Source organism: Neodiprion lecontei, chromosome 3 (assembly GCF_021901455.1).
Source record: "Neodiprion lecontei isolate iyNeoLeco1 chromosome 3, iyNeoLeco1.1, whole genome shotgun sequence".
Lineage (NCBI taxonomy): Eukaryota > Metazoa > Arthropoda > Insecta > Hymenoptera > Diprionidae > Neodiprion > Neodiprion lecontei.
In genome coordinates, this window is record NC_060262.1 from 1,661,767 (window position 1) to 1,676,203 (window position 14,437).

Here is a 14,437-nt window from a genome sequence, read left to right on the forward strand (position 1 = left end):
CTTCAATGTTATATCAAAATATAATAATCTTAATATCAGAATTACAGTTCAAAAAAATATATATATACTATATATAATTGCATATATATATATATGTATATATATATATATACACATAGCTATATTGTATATATATTTATTATTATTTCATATTAATATTATATTATACATATATAATATATATAATATATATCGGCGATTGTTCAATCGAATAAACAACTGGAAACACATTTTTCTTTTCAATCATCCGAATACTTTTTTGTAGAAACTATATTCTTCGTTGTTTTTTTTTTCCGTTTTTTTGAACTTCAGCTTAAGCAATCGAACAAAATATCCATCAATTTTTCCGACAAAAATACGTGTAATTGTATTGATTTTGAATTAAAAAATATATGTATATATTTATACTATATTATACTCAGCAAAATTACAAGTAATAATACGATTCTGCTTACAGTAATGCAACATGATTATTGGATAGAATTATTTCAACGTCTTTATATTAGGGCTACATCTGCAGCACACGATTCTTTTTCAAATTTTATCAATTATAAGTTACATTATACTAAATATTATAGACAATACGATACTATTCTAATATTGACAATTGCACTGGGACTCATAGACAGATTTGAGAAATTGGATAAAGTTTCTTAAAAAAAAAAAATATGAAAAATGAATATTCCTTACAATCGAAATGCACAGTCCATGGATACCAGTATTCGTATACGACAAAGGCAACTCTAAGGAACAAAACCCAAAATAGCCCATCACCGTTGCCGATAATAATGTGTGTTCCCTAAAATGTCTTGTCGCAAAAAATAAATATCATTCCACGATTTGTCGATATGTTATACAATATGTACTTAATTAATCGATATCTTACTATTATCATTTATTGATTTATTTATTTTTTTCTTCACCTTTTAGTCTTTTTTCTAGTGTAAGTTTTTGAGCTAGCACGAATTCTGAATCCGAAAATACACAACGTTGGAGTATAAAAGTAAGAGCAATCTAAGCCTATATCTACGTTTCTCTACGTAAATATAAAAAATGACATGTCAGTCGCACTTTGATGTCGAACAATGACCCATTGTTTTACCCTCTCCATTTTTTAACTTAAAATTTTTATTCAAATATTTTTCAATCAGTTCAATATTTGAATAGCGTATTAATATAGATGAAAAGTGACGATAGAAGAAATCGTGTTACAAAATTGTCGACACTTTTACGATTTAACATCCCCTGAATGATCCACGATTTTTCAAGACGGCAGTTAGAACCACTTTGCAAAATTGCAAATTATCGTCTCCTGAGTCATGTAAGTAATTTATTATAAAACATAATAATATTTTTGTAGCTATAATCGTTGCTTATCATTGTTGTTTATTATTATTATCTCTATCAAATTCCCTAAGTTCTGTAATACGGTCTAGCCATACTGTAGGTGGACATTGGTATGTTGTTTTTCGACAAATGCTGCGAATCACCTTGATCGTACTCGACGTCGTAATAGATCCCGCTTTGATTCTGAAAAACGATTATACAGATTGAATTTTTAGCTGATGAAACGAATCGAACCTTGCGGGAAAAAGAAGACAAATCGTTTCAAAAATGTTTGGTAACATTATTCGCGCCAATGGTCCTTAACGAAATTTAAAAACCCTTGGAACTCACCGCCACGGAGGATCTGGACTTCGGTCTAGGTACGTGAAACCCTCCATTCTGAGGTATCAGATCGGCTCTGTCCCGGTCTTGGGGTTCAGAGTCGGAGCTGTCGGGCTCAGGTTGATGACGATGTCGAGGCCTGGGAGGGGCCTGAAGTCTGGGCAGTGGGACCGGCGGCAGAGTGCCGTGCATGCTGAGGGTGGGATAGCCGAACATGGCCGAACTGGGCCTGGTGGAGCCCATCGGCTCCGCGGCGTAGAGGTTGGCGGTGGCCATGTGGTCGGCTATGTGGGCCCACATGTAGGGAGGCAGTCCGGTCGGCGGTCCCTGTTTAGCGGAGGCCAGAGTCCCAACGGAACCGACCCTGGCCAGGGTGCCGGGTAAAGTCCCAGGCATACCGCCCTGCATGTACCCGTAAACCGGTGATCCGACGGCCTTCTGTTCGCGGGACCATCGCCGACTCCACATGACCAAGCAGACCAGGGTCAGGACGATGATCACCAGAGCGGCGACCGAGGCCCCGATAGCGACGCCAAGAACCTCGCCGTCGATCTCGCACTGGGACCCGTAGTAGTTCCCGGTGCAGGCGCACTGCATTTCATCACCATGCTGGACGTAGGAGCAAAGTCCTCTGTTGTTGCAGTGGGTCGTTGGACAGGAGAGGCAGACCCTGCCAGCCTCGCTGGCCTCGGACTTGTGGGGATCCTTGAGGCCGGGTTGACAGGCGCAGGTGAAACCGCCCCAGGTGTTGGTGCATACAGCCGACGCGTGACAGTCGTTCAATTCGGAGGATGCGCACTCGTCGAGGTCCTGAAGGTTCGACACCGAGCCCGGTGGACTGTCTACGTACAGCGCGCTGTTACCTATGTTGTTGTTACGCCTGTGGATCACCCCCAGGAGGTGCTTCTGCAGTTCCCCGGCAAGGGCGGGCCTTGCGGTCCTCGGCTCGAGGGTGAGCTTCAATGTCGTGTTCACGAAGACGCCGCCCTGTCCTTGGCTCACGTCGCCCTGGTAAATCCCGTTAACCGAAGAGCCCATGTACTCGTCGGAGAAGGGGGTCATCGACATGGCCGATTCGACGGCCCGATTGGCCTCGTAGGCGAGGGTCTCGTAGGCCTCGGATTCCTTGTCGGCGAGTCCGTTGTCCCACACGACCTTCCTGTCGTATATCCTGTCGACCCTCATCGACACCACTATACTGACGGTCTTCTTGCACGGCAAGGAGTGCTGCAGCCTCGCGTATCCCGGCTTGCAGTGGCAGGCCGAGACACCCTGGACCGTGGCGCAGGCCTCGTGCTGACTCCCGTCGCACGTGCTCGAGTCACCGACTATGCAGGTGTCGATCCTGACCGGAGGCTGCGCGGGCCGTCTTGGATAGGGTCTCCTCGGCGAGGTTCCGGGCCGCGTTGTCACGGCTGGAACATCCGGCTGGGCGACCGCGTATCCGGTCCCGGTTATGGCAGCTGGGAATTGGGTTCGGCTAGGTTGAGGTTGCGCGACGCTCGTCGAGGATTGGCTGATCGCGGACGTCGCCTCGCTCGCACCGTCGAAGAGATTCAAGTACGTCCGCTTTCCGTCTATACTGACGAAGCCCTGGCCCTCGACCGCCGACGTCACGATCACGTCGGGACTACCGGGGTTTATAGAGACCCTAACGCTGTCCCCGGAACCACCCGGTCCCTGCACGGCCGACACCGTTACATCGAAGATGTCGCCGATCTGGGGATACCGCGTCGCGGAATAAGGCCGGTGACCCGCCGCTCCTTGGCTTCCTGTGTAGTCCAGGGTGTCGTCGATCACTATTCCTGGGCGTGGTCGGTACGGGTAGTAGTTCGTCGGTGCCGGACTGTTCGAAGACGAGGTGATCGAGGAGGGGCCAGTTTCCGCCTTGGTGCTCGTCTGAGGGGTCAAGGGCGGGAGGTTATCGGTTGGCGTCGACGCGTCGACCTTGGACTCGGTCGCGTCGACCTTGCTAGGTTCGAGCTTGGGGAAGTCGATGCTTGGGGGAGGGTCGTCGTCGTTTTTAAGCGGTACAACCGTCGGCTGGATCTCGCTCGTCGTCGGCGTCGGCTCGATCACTTTTACCGACGAGCTCGTCTCCACGGCCAGGGTTTTTTCGAAGGTCGACATTAATTGCCCCGAAGGTGAGACCGACTCCACCTTCGTATACGCACTGCCGCTGCTGCTCGTCTCGGAGGCTTCGGAGTTCTTCTCCTTCGTCGGTCTCGACGGCCTGATCGGTTCCGGCGCCGAGGAAATCACCCGGGTTACCGAATTCTTCGCGGAATCGTTCTTCTTCTCACCGACGATCCCGTCGGAATTCGGTATGGGATACGAAAGCGGGTCTGAACCAAGGACCAAAGTGTTCTGCGGTATTATTTCCTCGTTCTTCATCGGTGGTTGATATTTTTGCGGTTTCTTCGAGGTGCCCTCGTTACTCGGTCGAATCGACTCCGGCTTTACATTCGGCTTCGGATCCGCCTCAGACGGTTTACTCCCCTCGTTCACGGGGTCTCTCTTCTGCTGGTTCACCGTCTGAGCCGTCAGAGTTGGCCTGTTGCTCTGATTATCCGCCGTCACGTTCGAGTCCCCCTTGAAATTGCTCTCCGTGGTTTGCGGCTTCTCCACTTTCTCCGGCCGCTTCTCGAAACTGGGTGGCTGATTTTTGTCCAACGGAGGCATCGGCTTGTACGGCGGTATCGGTCGCCTGTTTACTCCTATCGAAAGAACGCCTGTTACCGGACTTACTAGCAATTTTACGGTCAACGAGAAGCTCCAAAAAGCTTAGAGCTAAACTATAAGAGAGAGACGTACCTGGTCTCATCGGTCGATTCCAGAGGCTCTCGATCCCCGGTCGATTTCCTTGGCTACCAACGTGATCCGGCAAGGGTCGAACCGGTCTTTCCGGCGGCAACTGGTTCACGGAAGGACGATCGACCGCCGGTGGTTTTTCGAAGGGATAGGGATGGTCGGGAAGAGGCGGAGGGTTCATACCGGGAGTATCGAAATCCGGTGGAAGAGGAGGAACGTCCGATATTCTCGGTGGTCCTCTGTTGTTGATTCTGAAGGGAAAAATGAAAGTGTAAAATCGCGGTTCATCCTGCGAACACATCACTTTCATGGAATTCATTACAATCGGTCGAAAATTCACCTGGTGGCCTGGATCGGCCTCAACGGCCTCGCGGTGTTTGCGGCGACGTTCACGTTCCCGTTCAGCAGCTTTACTATCCCCGTTATGATATCTTGGATATCGGGATTAGCCTGTCTCTGTTTCCCGTGGCCCGGCAGAGCCGTTTGGAGAACCGGAGGTGGCGCGTGCTCGCTATAGATCCTCGGCATCTCTTGCCGACTTTGTCTTTGTTGGAAAATTGGCCTTGTATATCGTTGCTGTGGGTTCTGCCGTCCAAACGCCTGCCGCTGATGCAGGGGCTCCGACCTGAGGTCTTCCCTCATCGGAGCCCCTCGCTCTTCCCCCGACCCGATTTCGCTTCGAGTTGGAGCGATGCTTCTGAAACATCGAGAAGGTCGTTTAGCCTCGGGAATAATGGTCACCATGAGTAGATGTTAGGGTGAATCCTGGTTTAATTTTTTTCTTTTTAGTTGCAACTCGAAAAATTTGTGATAAATACTGAAAAGAAATTGTCGCAAAACCTCGAGGAAGTACGAAAATATTCAGAGGTCTACACCTGTAGATATACAGTGCCGATTCTGTATACAGATGTCTTTACCGACACTTCGCTTAGCCATGACACAAACCTTTTTCTAGAACGTTCGTGTGGTAACGGTGTCGGTAACGGAATCTGTATCCAGAACTGGCACTGTATAATATCTACCACAATGCAGAAACTGTTTCTCAACTGCTCACCTGAAGTAGTCGCCCGGCTTTATCTCAATGTTATTTCCATCGATGTGATTCACGTGCTTCGAGGCAGTCAACAGATCGATAGATTCCTCGGGTAAAGCGTTCCTGGAGAGTGTATGAAAACGTTCACCTTCCATGGTCTCCACGTTCTCAGAGCTCGCAAGCTCCAGGGCTGGATTCGTCCTCTGCAGTCTAGATAGGGACGCATCGTGAACCAAGTTGTTGAGCGTTTTTTCCCTGTTCGGGTACGAGCTTGCGCTCAAAACTAGCTTCTCGCTTTCTGGGGAATGGGATGTCGGTGCATTCTGGACTGCAAGGACTCCTGCAATTAAAAAAAAAGAGAAAAATATTAGATTATGCTTTTAAACTCGAATCATAATGCTGAAAAAGAAAATTGTGGATCAAGCCGATTTTCTCCGTATAATTCATCGAATCGTTACTTGTACAGTGAATTTTCACCTGCAGGTCAATGCCGTGCACGGTGAGCCTTTGTCTCTGCGGCTAATGATATGCGAAGGCAAATGTTTGCCCGCGGCATTGCCTATTGGTAAAAGTTCAGGTTCAGGTTCAGGTTCGTGCGTTCGTAATCACGCTGCCATCGATACGCGGCCCTTTGTTCGGAGATTTTTAAAAGGAGGGATAGAGAAATAGGCGACTGCGTTTACCTGTAATAACTGTAATGAGTACATTCTACACTCTGAATTTGGGTTACTCTTCGGTTCTTATTTTGCCCAGAATGTATAATAGTAGAATTTGTGGAAAACGTTTACGGATGAAATAACATCCCGCACAATGCACCATTGTTCACATTCGTCACGTCTGCATGCCGCAAATCGATTTCATTTCTGTCATCTCGTGCAAGTGTCACAAGTTCAATTTTTTCGTTTACGTATTCTTTTTTTTTTTCCTCTTACACGTCTATTTTTCAACGTACCAGTTTATTCGCCGGGTTCTTTCGCCGGTTTTGCGGACTGCAGAAACGACATCACACGGGGACAGGTTCCAGCATTACGGAAAAGTAGAACGAGATAACAGTCACGCGGAAATCGGCGAGTCATTACGCTGCATGTTTTTTTCAAACTCTAGCGAGACTATTCGTACAGGTTGTGAAATTATTGCAATGGATGAGAAAAAATATGGTCAATTTATAGCAAATTGTATAACCAACTAATTTTTCATTACATATATAGGTATATTCCTAGTTTTGGCCGACGAATAGTTGTGCGTCTTTTAATCCGGAACTACGACCGTTAGTTGCAATGTTTATAGGTTGCTATTTCCGCATCCTCTGTTTTCTCTCTTCTCCTCGGGCAGTGAATGTTTCTTGTCTTATTTTTTTTTTTTTTTTTTTTACCACAACTTTTTCCCAACTCGTATAAACGCTGCCACTTAGCGAATTTCAACATCGCAGCTGCAATTACCAGAGCCTTTGCATGCAGCATTTTCGCTGATGACCTTTGAGATGAGCTGCACGTGCTCTTGCAACCCGCCACCATCTGCTGCGCAATAGCTTTTACACTATCGAGCGGATGGTCATGCCATATTGTACCGTTGCTGCGCAAGCTCATCGGATCGCGGAATTGTCGCTAAACGGTTCAAAAACCTAACAAGCGGTAACAGTCGCATTCCGCAATGACTGAAACCAATTGTTTTTATTGAATCCGCTCTGCGAGTATTTTGTAAAGTTACACTCCTCTTCTCTTTCGGTTCTGCCCATTTTCAATTCATAATCATTACTTTCTGTTCGCAAATTAAGAAGCTCACTCGCCATTTAAAAAGTCGATAGATAGTCGAAGTTCAAAGGTTAGTCAGAGTTTTAATCGCTACGAGGCCACCCCTAAGTTCGCATCGTACACCGCACGACTCGCTGCAGCCGGTGAGTTTCTTAAAACCAAAATAAGTCGAATAAGGTATAACAACCCCTGGCTAACACCCTCGAGCAACGTTAAATCTCGCTCAGAGGGTATAGTTGGCTTTGTTGGATCATCGAACAAAATATCGTCAATGAAACTAATTTTTGAAGGGGACGGCTCTTGCGCTTACAGCTGTTCTCCGTAAATCGACGTAATATCAAAGTTACGATTGCAATAGAGAGATAGGTGTGCGAACGAGTAAGGATTTTCACGTACGACTAACACGCCGCATACACACTCTCTTTGTGCTCTTGGTAAATTTTTAGAATAGTTACTTTACTATATTTACTCTGGATTAGCGCTTACCAAAGTAAAATTGTACGGAAATTATTATTCAGTAGTAAGATGAGAAATAGCATTAACTGTTAGAGAAGAAAGAGACGATAAAAATGGTCTGGAAATCTAGGTGAATGAAGCTCATCATAATTAGCCCTAAGGTCTGGGAGAGTACATTGATGCAAGTAAGTGTATAACTAGTATTAGCAACGTTAATTAGCAATAACGACGATATTACCCAGATGATTAAAAAAGAGAATTATTAAGAATCCATTCGGTACGTGCAAGAAAACGCGGTCTATTTTCAACCGTCGATTAATTTTTTTGTCCAACTAGATTCATCGCATTGCAATCTTGATAAACGGCGGATTGATAGCCTCGTATTTTCTCGCGGAAATACCACTAGACAGGCGGGGCAATAAGCGATGCTCGTATAACAGAACGATAATTACGCGCGCGATAGATGAAGAGAGAGATAACAAGGAAGCCGGGAAACGGTGGTAATTTTATTGCAGGTCGGCGAGCAGCGCGTCTACTATAGTAGTACAAATAACACGTAGTATTTTCTCTCGTTCGCACTTGAAGCGTAAAGATGTCCTTGTATCGACGTATTCCGCAACGCGGGGCGGTTGTGCGTCAGCTCGAGCATGAAATTCTTCACACGTGAAACATCAAAAATCACGACGATGGTTTCTATCGTCGTAGAAATGCCAGCTTCTGTTTCGAGTTCAACTTTTTCGAAGCGAGAAAAGTTCTTTTCAAAACGAAAAAAAAAAATAAAAAATAGAGAAACGCCTGAGGACAGGCAATCCGTCTCCGTAGGTGTCCCAGTACGCAACCGTGAAAGTCAGATTGCCTGACATCAGGCAATAGTTCGTTTTCTGAAATCCTTTCGGCGCAATTTTACTGATCACAATATTCAATGTGGGTATAATCCAGGGTCAACCAAAATGGATAATGAACGGGTATAAATTGCAGAATATAATAATTTCATTCCGCGATCCTACAGTTTAATCCGACAGTAATTGCACGCGAGCGGGGTTAGCAGCTGCTGCATGGCTTATAAGTTTACGCTCGAACTGTAATCGGGTAATTTCACCCGGCCGCAAACGTCGGGGCGTCTGGCGGTCGCGACAGGGCAAAAGCAGGGAAAGGAAAAAAGTCAATCCGCACGGGGATGGGGAAAAGCCGCGGAATTCGCGTCGCGGCGCTGACTGGTAAGGCCCGTTTTGCGGGCCCGTCGCGTCGCAGCTACTCGGCTCGACTCGACTCCGCTGACTCGAGGCGGTAACGGCAGAGCTAACGGTACTCATCATTCCAGCCCAATATTTATTCTTTTCACAAACGAGCCGGCGAGCCCGCCGCGCCCCGTTTCGATATATTTCGTACATGTGTCGCGTAAAATAGCGTACGTCGCACGAAGAACCATTACCAACGTCCATCATCGGACGTATTTTTATTTGAAACAGACTCCGGCCCACTGAACAAATTGCCTACCTGCTGCGGTTTTCTCCGTCTACTTATTAGATTTTACACCACCTGTACTTATACGTAGAAAGTTTACGAGACGTACCTTGCGCCTCGTCTATGATCATGCCGCGTCGCGGTTTGTTCCCTTTTCGCACTGGCGTTCAATTTTACGACACCCATAGACAATATTGTAATGGGAGTAAACCTAAAGTCACGTAGTTATCGTATCGATTCACGTTTCGGAAAACTGGTTTTTTCGTAATTTCAGGAATCTCTGAAACGCAGTAAATTACAACGAGGCAAAAGAATTTATTCCAAATTCGTGATTTTCTTTCCCCCAATGTTTCGTTACGCTAACGTCACTAACTTCAGTCTCATATATTTATCGCTTTCCAAGCGGGGCGTTTTTCCCTCGCTTTTAATCATAATCCTCGTCGTCATAGTTTCACCGAATTCTTTTCTTTCCATCCTCCCTTTCGACGATACGCGTGCGCTGACCTAGGCTTGATGACCGCGGCTACTGATTAGCATGTTCGCGCCTCCGTACCGACGCGGGATTTACGGTATTTCGGTGACACTCCCTCTTCGTGTATGGCAGTAACGAAACTATTTTTATACGCAGACCTCCGACTCTGTGCGAACATTATAATACACGTGGAAATTGTTAAAAATTTATCGGGTGTCAAACGCGCACTGAATAAAAGTGTTTACTTACTGTTAACAAACGTATATTTCAACACGGCGAAATAGATGTTTTGTTATTATGATCAAATTTTAGTTTACAATGAGCCAAATAATGATTGATAAAAATTTGTTAATAGTTAACAAATCGTATTTGGTTCAACTAAAATTTGATAATAACGAACCATTTATTCCACCATATCCAAATATACGTTTGTCGAGAGTAAATAAACTCTTTTCTCACCGTCAGTGCGTCGCGGGGGTTATTCACCTGAATTAATTACACCTGAATGATGCGGCCCTATAAGGCCTGTGTGTATAATAAGTCGCATATGGCACCAAATCTAATGGACGAACCTTACGCGTGTGCTTATATGCTTGAGGCTAGAATCTGTATAGATGGACGTTATGTTCATTCGACGATGAGATAATACCTTATAACGGTAAATAATATATACATCCGATGCCAGATGAGTGATGAAATTCGTCAGGTGCAACATCATAGGTATATATTAATATTCAACGATATGCGTAATATCACGTACCTGCATTACCTATACTCAAAATTTGAATGCGTGTTTTATTGTTCAATAAATATATACATATACGGAATGTCCATCATCTCTGTAATATATACTTTCCGCGTGCGAGATATGGACAAAAATAATCATACGGTGAAATTCTAGGTACCATAACTGAGCTGGCGATTATATATGTATGTATATGTAGAAAGTAAAGAAAAGTGATTCACTGCGACGACTAATCGCATGGGTGCCCTCCGGTTAAATTTGAAACTTCACCATGTTGAAGTTATAGTAACGTTAACGTAGCGAAACATCGTGGAAATAAATCGTTGCACAATGTTAAAACGACTTTCAAGGAGCTGTCTTTTCAAAATGTTTTCACATGTATTCTTTCTTATTATTGACTAGCTGAATTTCAGACAATCCCAAAGCTGCGAAGTAACGATGTTCCTAAACATGCATCGTCAAAGTAACATCACCAACTTCAAACTCACGAAACTTCAGGGTACCACAGCGCTTTATTTCCTCACCTGCGATGCTAAAGCGAGGCGAATAAAACGTCAGTATGCAACAGCAGGTACGTACAATGAGTTAGGCATCTGCAGCTATTTCGTTGTGCGACACTTTCACGGCCGATGCGGTTGGCGAAAGTTGAATATGACGAAATAATGTAAGCAAGTACTTCTATACTGGCAGATAGATATGCGTGTAAATAGAACCCGTGCAGGATGTCGGACTGTTCGTCAACGACCTGCATGCAGGCACGTTTCCCTTACACGTTACTGTGCAAAAGTAAACGTAATGGAAACTTCAGTTACGGCCCTGATGCATTCGCTCTGCGGCTCAGTTTACTGATCAATCCTTACATCCACTTCGAACTTGAAGAGGAACATAATCTCTACTGTTGAAAATTGAATAAAAAAAAATAGACTTTGCTGAAACGAGTCTTGGGCATTGTGTATTATGATATGGCAATGAAACTGATTGCCTTACGTTCAATTCATCTATCGCAGAGATTCGCCCATCGATCGGGTGATTTTAAATAGCAAGCACATCTGTCACCGTTCATCTGGAACGGTCTTTAATGCTCACATCGCGACCCGACACTCCGGACAACACAAACTACGTGAAAATCTCCGTCCGTCTTTATCTCTCTCTCTCTCTCTTTCGGTCTCTTTGAATAGGTAAACTCGTATGCGCACGGAAACAGGACACGTCGTGTTTCGTTTCCACGTGACGCACGGGTTCATTATTATACGCGTTCGCGGCTTTCTCCTCAAGTGGTTTATACAGTAGCTGCACTATTCACAAGCCAAACGATAAGTAACCGCACGAAAGTTCGTTATTAAATGTCACCGCAACGGTTCCCAAGAGGAAAATAATTACCGGCGTGCAGCTACTGCAAATTTATACAAACACTCGTCTGATAAAACGAATTAACTTACGCATTCCGGAAATACACTGTTAAAAATTTTTGTATATGGAACTTCCTACACTGTATTGAAAGTTTTATTCGGATACGGAACATTGAAATCACCATACATTTGCCGTTTATTCAATTTACAAATAAAATAAATTTACTACACAATTTATTAAATTCAAATTACTTTTTTGTGTTTTTTTTTTATAAATTTTAATAAAGTCAAAAAATGTTATTAAATATTTAATACAAATACATAGTAATGTGCGTAAATTTGCGATCCGATTTCGTAAATTGAAAACTCTTTTCTACAGTAAATGTGTGGTAAATTCACAATCATTTTTTAACAGCGATACATACCTCGCGAATAATTTCCAAACATTGATCATAATTCACATTTTACCGAGAGTTCCGAACCGGATGTCTTTCGATCATTCCACAGACGGTGCCTCATAATTATACATGCCGACATTTCACTTCACCGTACTTGCGCCGGATATAATTTCACGTTGCACTCAAAGCACACCGATGATGAGCTTCGTCCTTTCTCCACAGCTAATCGCATATACAGCGCAATTATCGCGGCTGTTACAGATATAAAATCATTCGTGATTTTCAACCGTTTACGTACATGTATTATAGATATAAATATAACACATAGATCGAGCGTTACTAGAGCGCCTTATGATCTAGTTCATATATCCTCCTGCATGTTATTGCACAGTGAACGCGTACAGGTAGGTATAATATAACATTGTAACGAGCGGCGTATTATAGTAGCAAGAAAGTTTCTACTCTTCCTTTAAACAGTTACAGAATACAGCCCGTAAAAAAATTCACTCGAATAAAATCTAACTCGTTCGACTGGCCTCGGCGGCATTAAAGTCTCCGCATTCCTTGGCCTCGGCGCTTCATCAACGTTTGAGATCAAGCATCTGGTGGACCCGTTAAAACGGGATTTCTTTTCTCGGATTTATTTTCGCCCTCTTATCGAGCCGAGAATGCGAGTGAAAAAAAAAAAAACAAAGGAATTTCTCACCTGTGATCCCGACGCAGAAGCCCAGCAGAAACAGCGCGGAGATCGGCCCTTCCATCTGGCCGGTCAATCAACTTCACAAACGCCGCACTCCACTCCACGCACTTTATATATCCGATAAAATACACAGCCCGTGTCAAGGACACCCTAGGTCAAGGGTGATCCTCGGATTTCCGAAGTTCCGGATCGTCGAACGGCTATTCGCGGAACTCTGCCATTTTTGGCGCGTGATTTGAATTTCTAACGATTCAAACGTCACAGTTATACGCCGACGAAACGCACGATTTACAACTTGTCAATCGCACCACTCGCTGCATCGAGAATTACACTTTACACGCGGGTGTATAGCCGCCATTTTTTACCTCCTTCTCCCTCTCTCTCTCTCTCTCTCTCGATCCTCTATCCGTGTGTCTCGTATATACGTGTATTCACTGCTCGACGCGGCACTCCGGTTGACCCACTTCTCGGCCCACGATAGCACTCGGTATTTATATTGAATCCGGGTATTCGTATATCTCCTGTATTTGTTTCGACGAAACTCAATCCATATTCCACGATCACATTCGTTTACAGTTATCGTCGTTGCAGTGAGTTTTCTTCTTTCTCACCGTCATCGCACCTTCCCTTCCCCCCTTTTTTTTTACCAATCTTCTATTATATTACGCACAAATTTTTATACAATTCGGCGTTTCAAAAGCTTCGAAAATTTCATATACTATATTCACCCGTAATTCACAGCTTCGTGCGGGGTTGCCGATAACTACACCAATTGCTACTGACCAATTTAACGAATACGTGTAGCGGATACCGTGGATTATTATTATCTCTCACAGATGTACGATCGGACCGATTTCAAAGATTCTGTTTCTCAATTTAACAGGATAAACAATTCGGGATGTCGGCAGCGACTCGCGAGGCTCGAACGCGCTACTTGGGTCGTTCACTCGACACTGGACTCTCCTCTCACCTCCTTCCTAGCTCGGTTCTTCGTGTCTTCGCCTCTTCCCCGTACCTCCCGCCTCACCTATGGTCACCGAACACCAAGCCGAGCCTGCCTGGAGTCCATCGGCTATCCGACCTCATCGCCTCTCGAGATTATAGACTCCCAAAGGAAAATCCCGATTACCTAAACAAAGGTCAACGATCATAATATTTTCTCTTCGAAATTGCGATGTGCAAACTTTACGAGTTTCTGGAACCTTGTTCTCTCTGCGATAATGTATGCATCAGCACCCTACTAAAAGTGCAGTAATTTAGATTCTACATCTGTTGTGGTGAGTATATGGACAGCACTTTTTGTTTTACGTCAATGTGGTAGATCTACCTAACAATAAGCATATTGTAACTCTTATTATCGGATTTATAAATATTGCCGCAATTGCTGTAGATTTGATTCGAAAAAATTGCTGTCTCTCCATATATTCACCACAACAGATGTAAAATCTAAAAAATATTTTTCTTTCCGTCTGGGTTTCTCCAAGATTCGCACGTACTGCACGACGCGCGTACACGTTGTAGTACGAGCCACGATATTACGGGTCTTGGCACACACGCTTTGAACTTTTTCATTCCTCTTTGCCATTCATC

The 14,437-nt window shown here is 44.6% G+C and overlaps 1 protein-coding gene and 1 long non-coding RNA gene across 3 annotated transcripts; one reads left to right on the forward strand and one right to left on the reverse strand.

Moving 5' to 3' along the window:
• Positions 1-222: 222 nt before the first annotated feature.
• Positions 223-13,754, reverse strand: LOC107226949. 2 transcript variants are annotated; one of them, XM_015667937.2, is made up of 6 exons: positions 12,854-13,754; positions 5,534-5,852; positions 4,820-5,176; positions 4,483-4,730; positions 1,678-4,385; positions 223-1,530 (listed from the first exon to the last, which is right to left on the reverse strand). In XM_015667937.2, the coding sequence occupies exons 1-6, from the start codon at positions 12,906-12,908 to the stop codon at positions 1,414-1,416; spliced, it is 3,804 nt and encodes a 1,267-aa protein (XP_015523423.2). In that variant the 5' UTR covers positions 12,909-13,754; the 3' UTR covers positions 223-1,413. The 2 variants fall into 2 exon arrangements, with proteins under 2 accessions (XP_015523423.2, XP_046590616.1); XM_046734660.1 differs by lacking the exon at positions 12,854-13,754 and adding an exon at positions 6,465-6,572.
• Positions 7,288-13,850, forward strand: LOC124293545. Its single transcript, XR_006903392.1, has 3 exons — positions 7,288-7,406; positions 10,803-10,971; positions 13,731-13,850. It is a non-coding gene; the product is annotated as an uncharacterized LOC124293545 (long non-coding RNA).
• Positions 13,851-14,437: the final 587 nt, after the last annotated feature.

Coding starts and splice junctions, on each gene's coding strand:
- LOC107226949 (XM_015667937.2), bottom strand. CDS start 12,908: ATGGAAGGGCCGATCTCCGCGCTGTTTCTGCTGGGCTTCTGCGTCGGG. Junction 5,853..12,853: donor CTTCTGCGTCGGGATCACAG/GTGAGAAATTCC, acceptor TTTTAATTGCAG/GAGTCCTTGCAGTCCAGAAT. Junction 4,386..4,482: donor GAATCGACCGATGAGACCAG/GTACGTCTCTCT, acceptor TTCTTTCGATAG/GAGTAAACAGGCGACCGATA.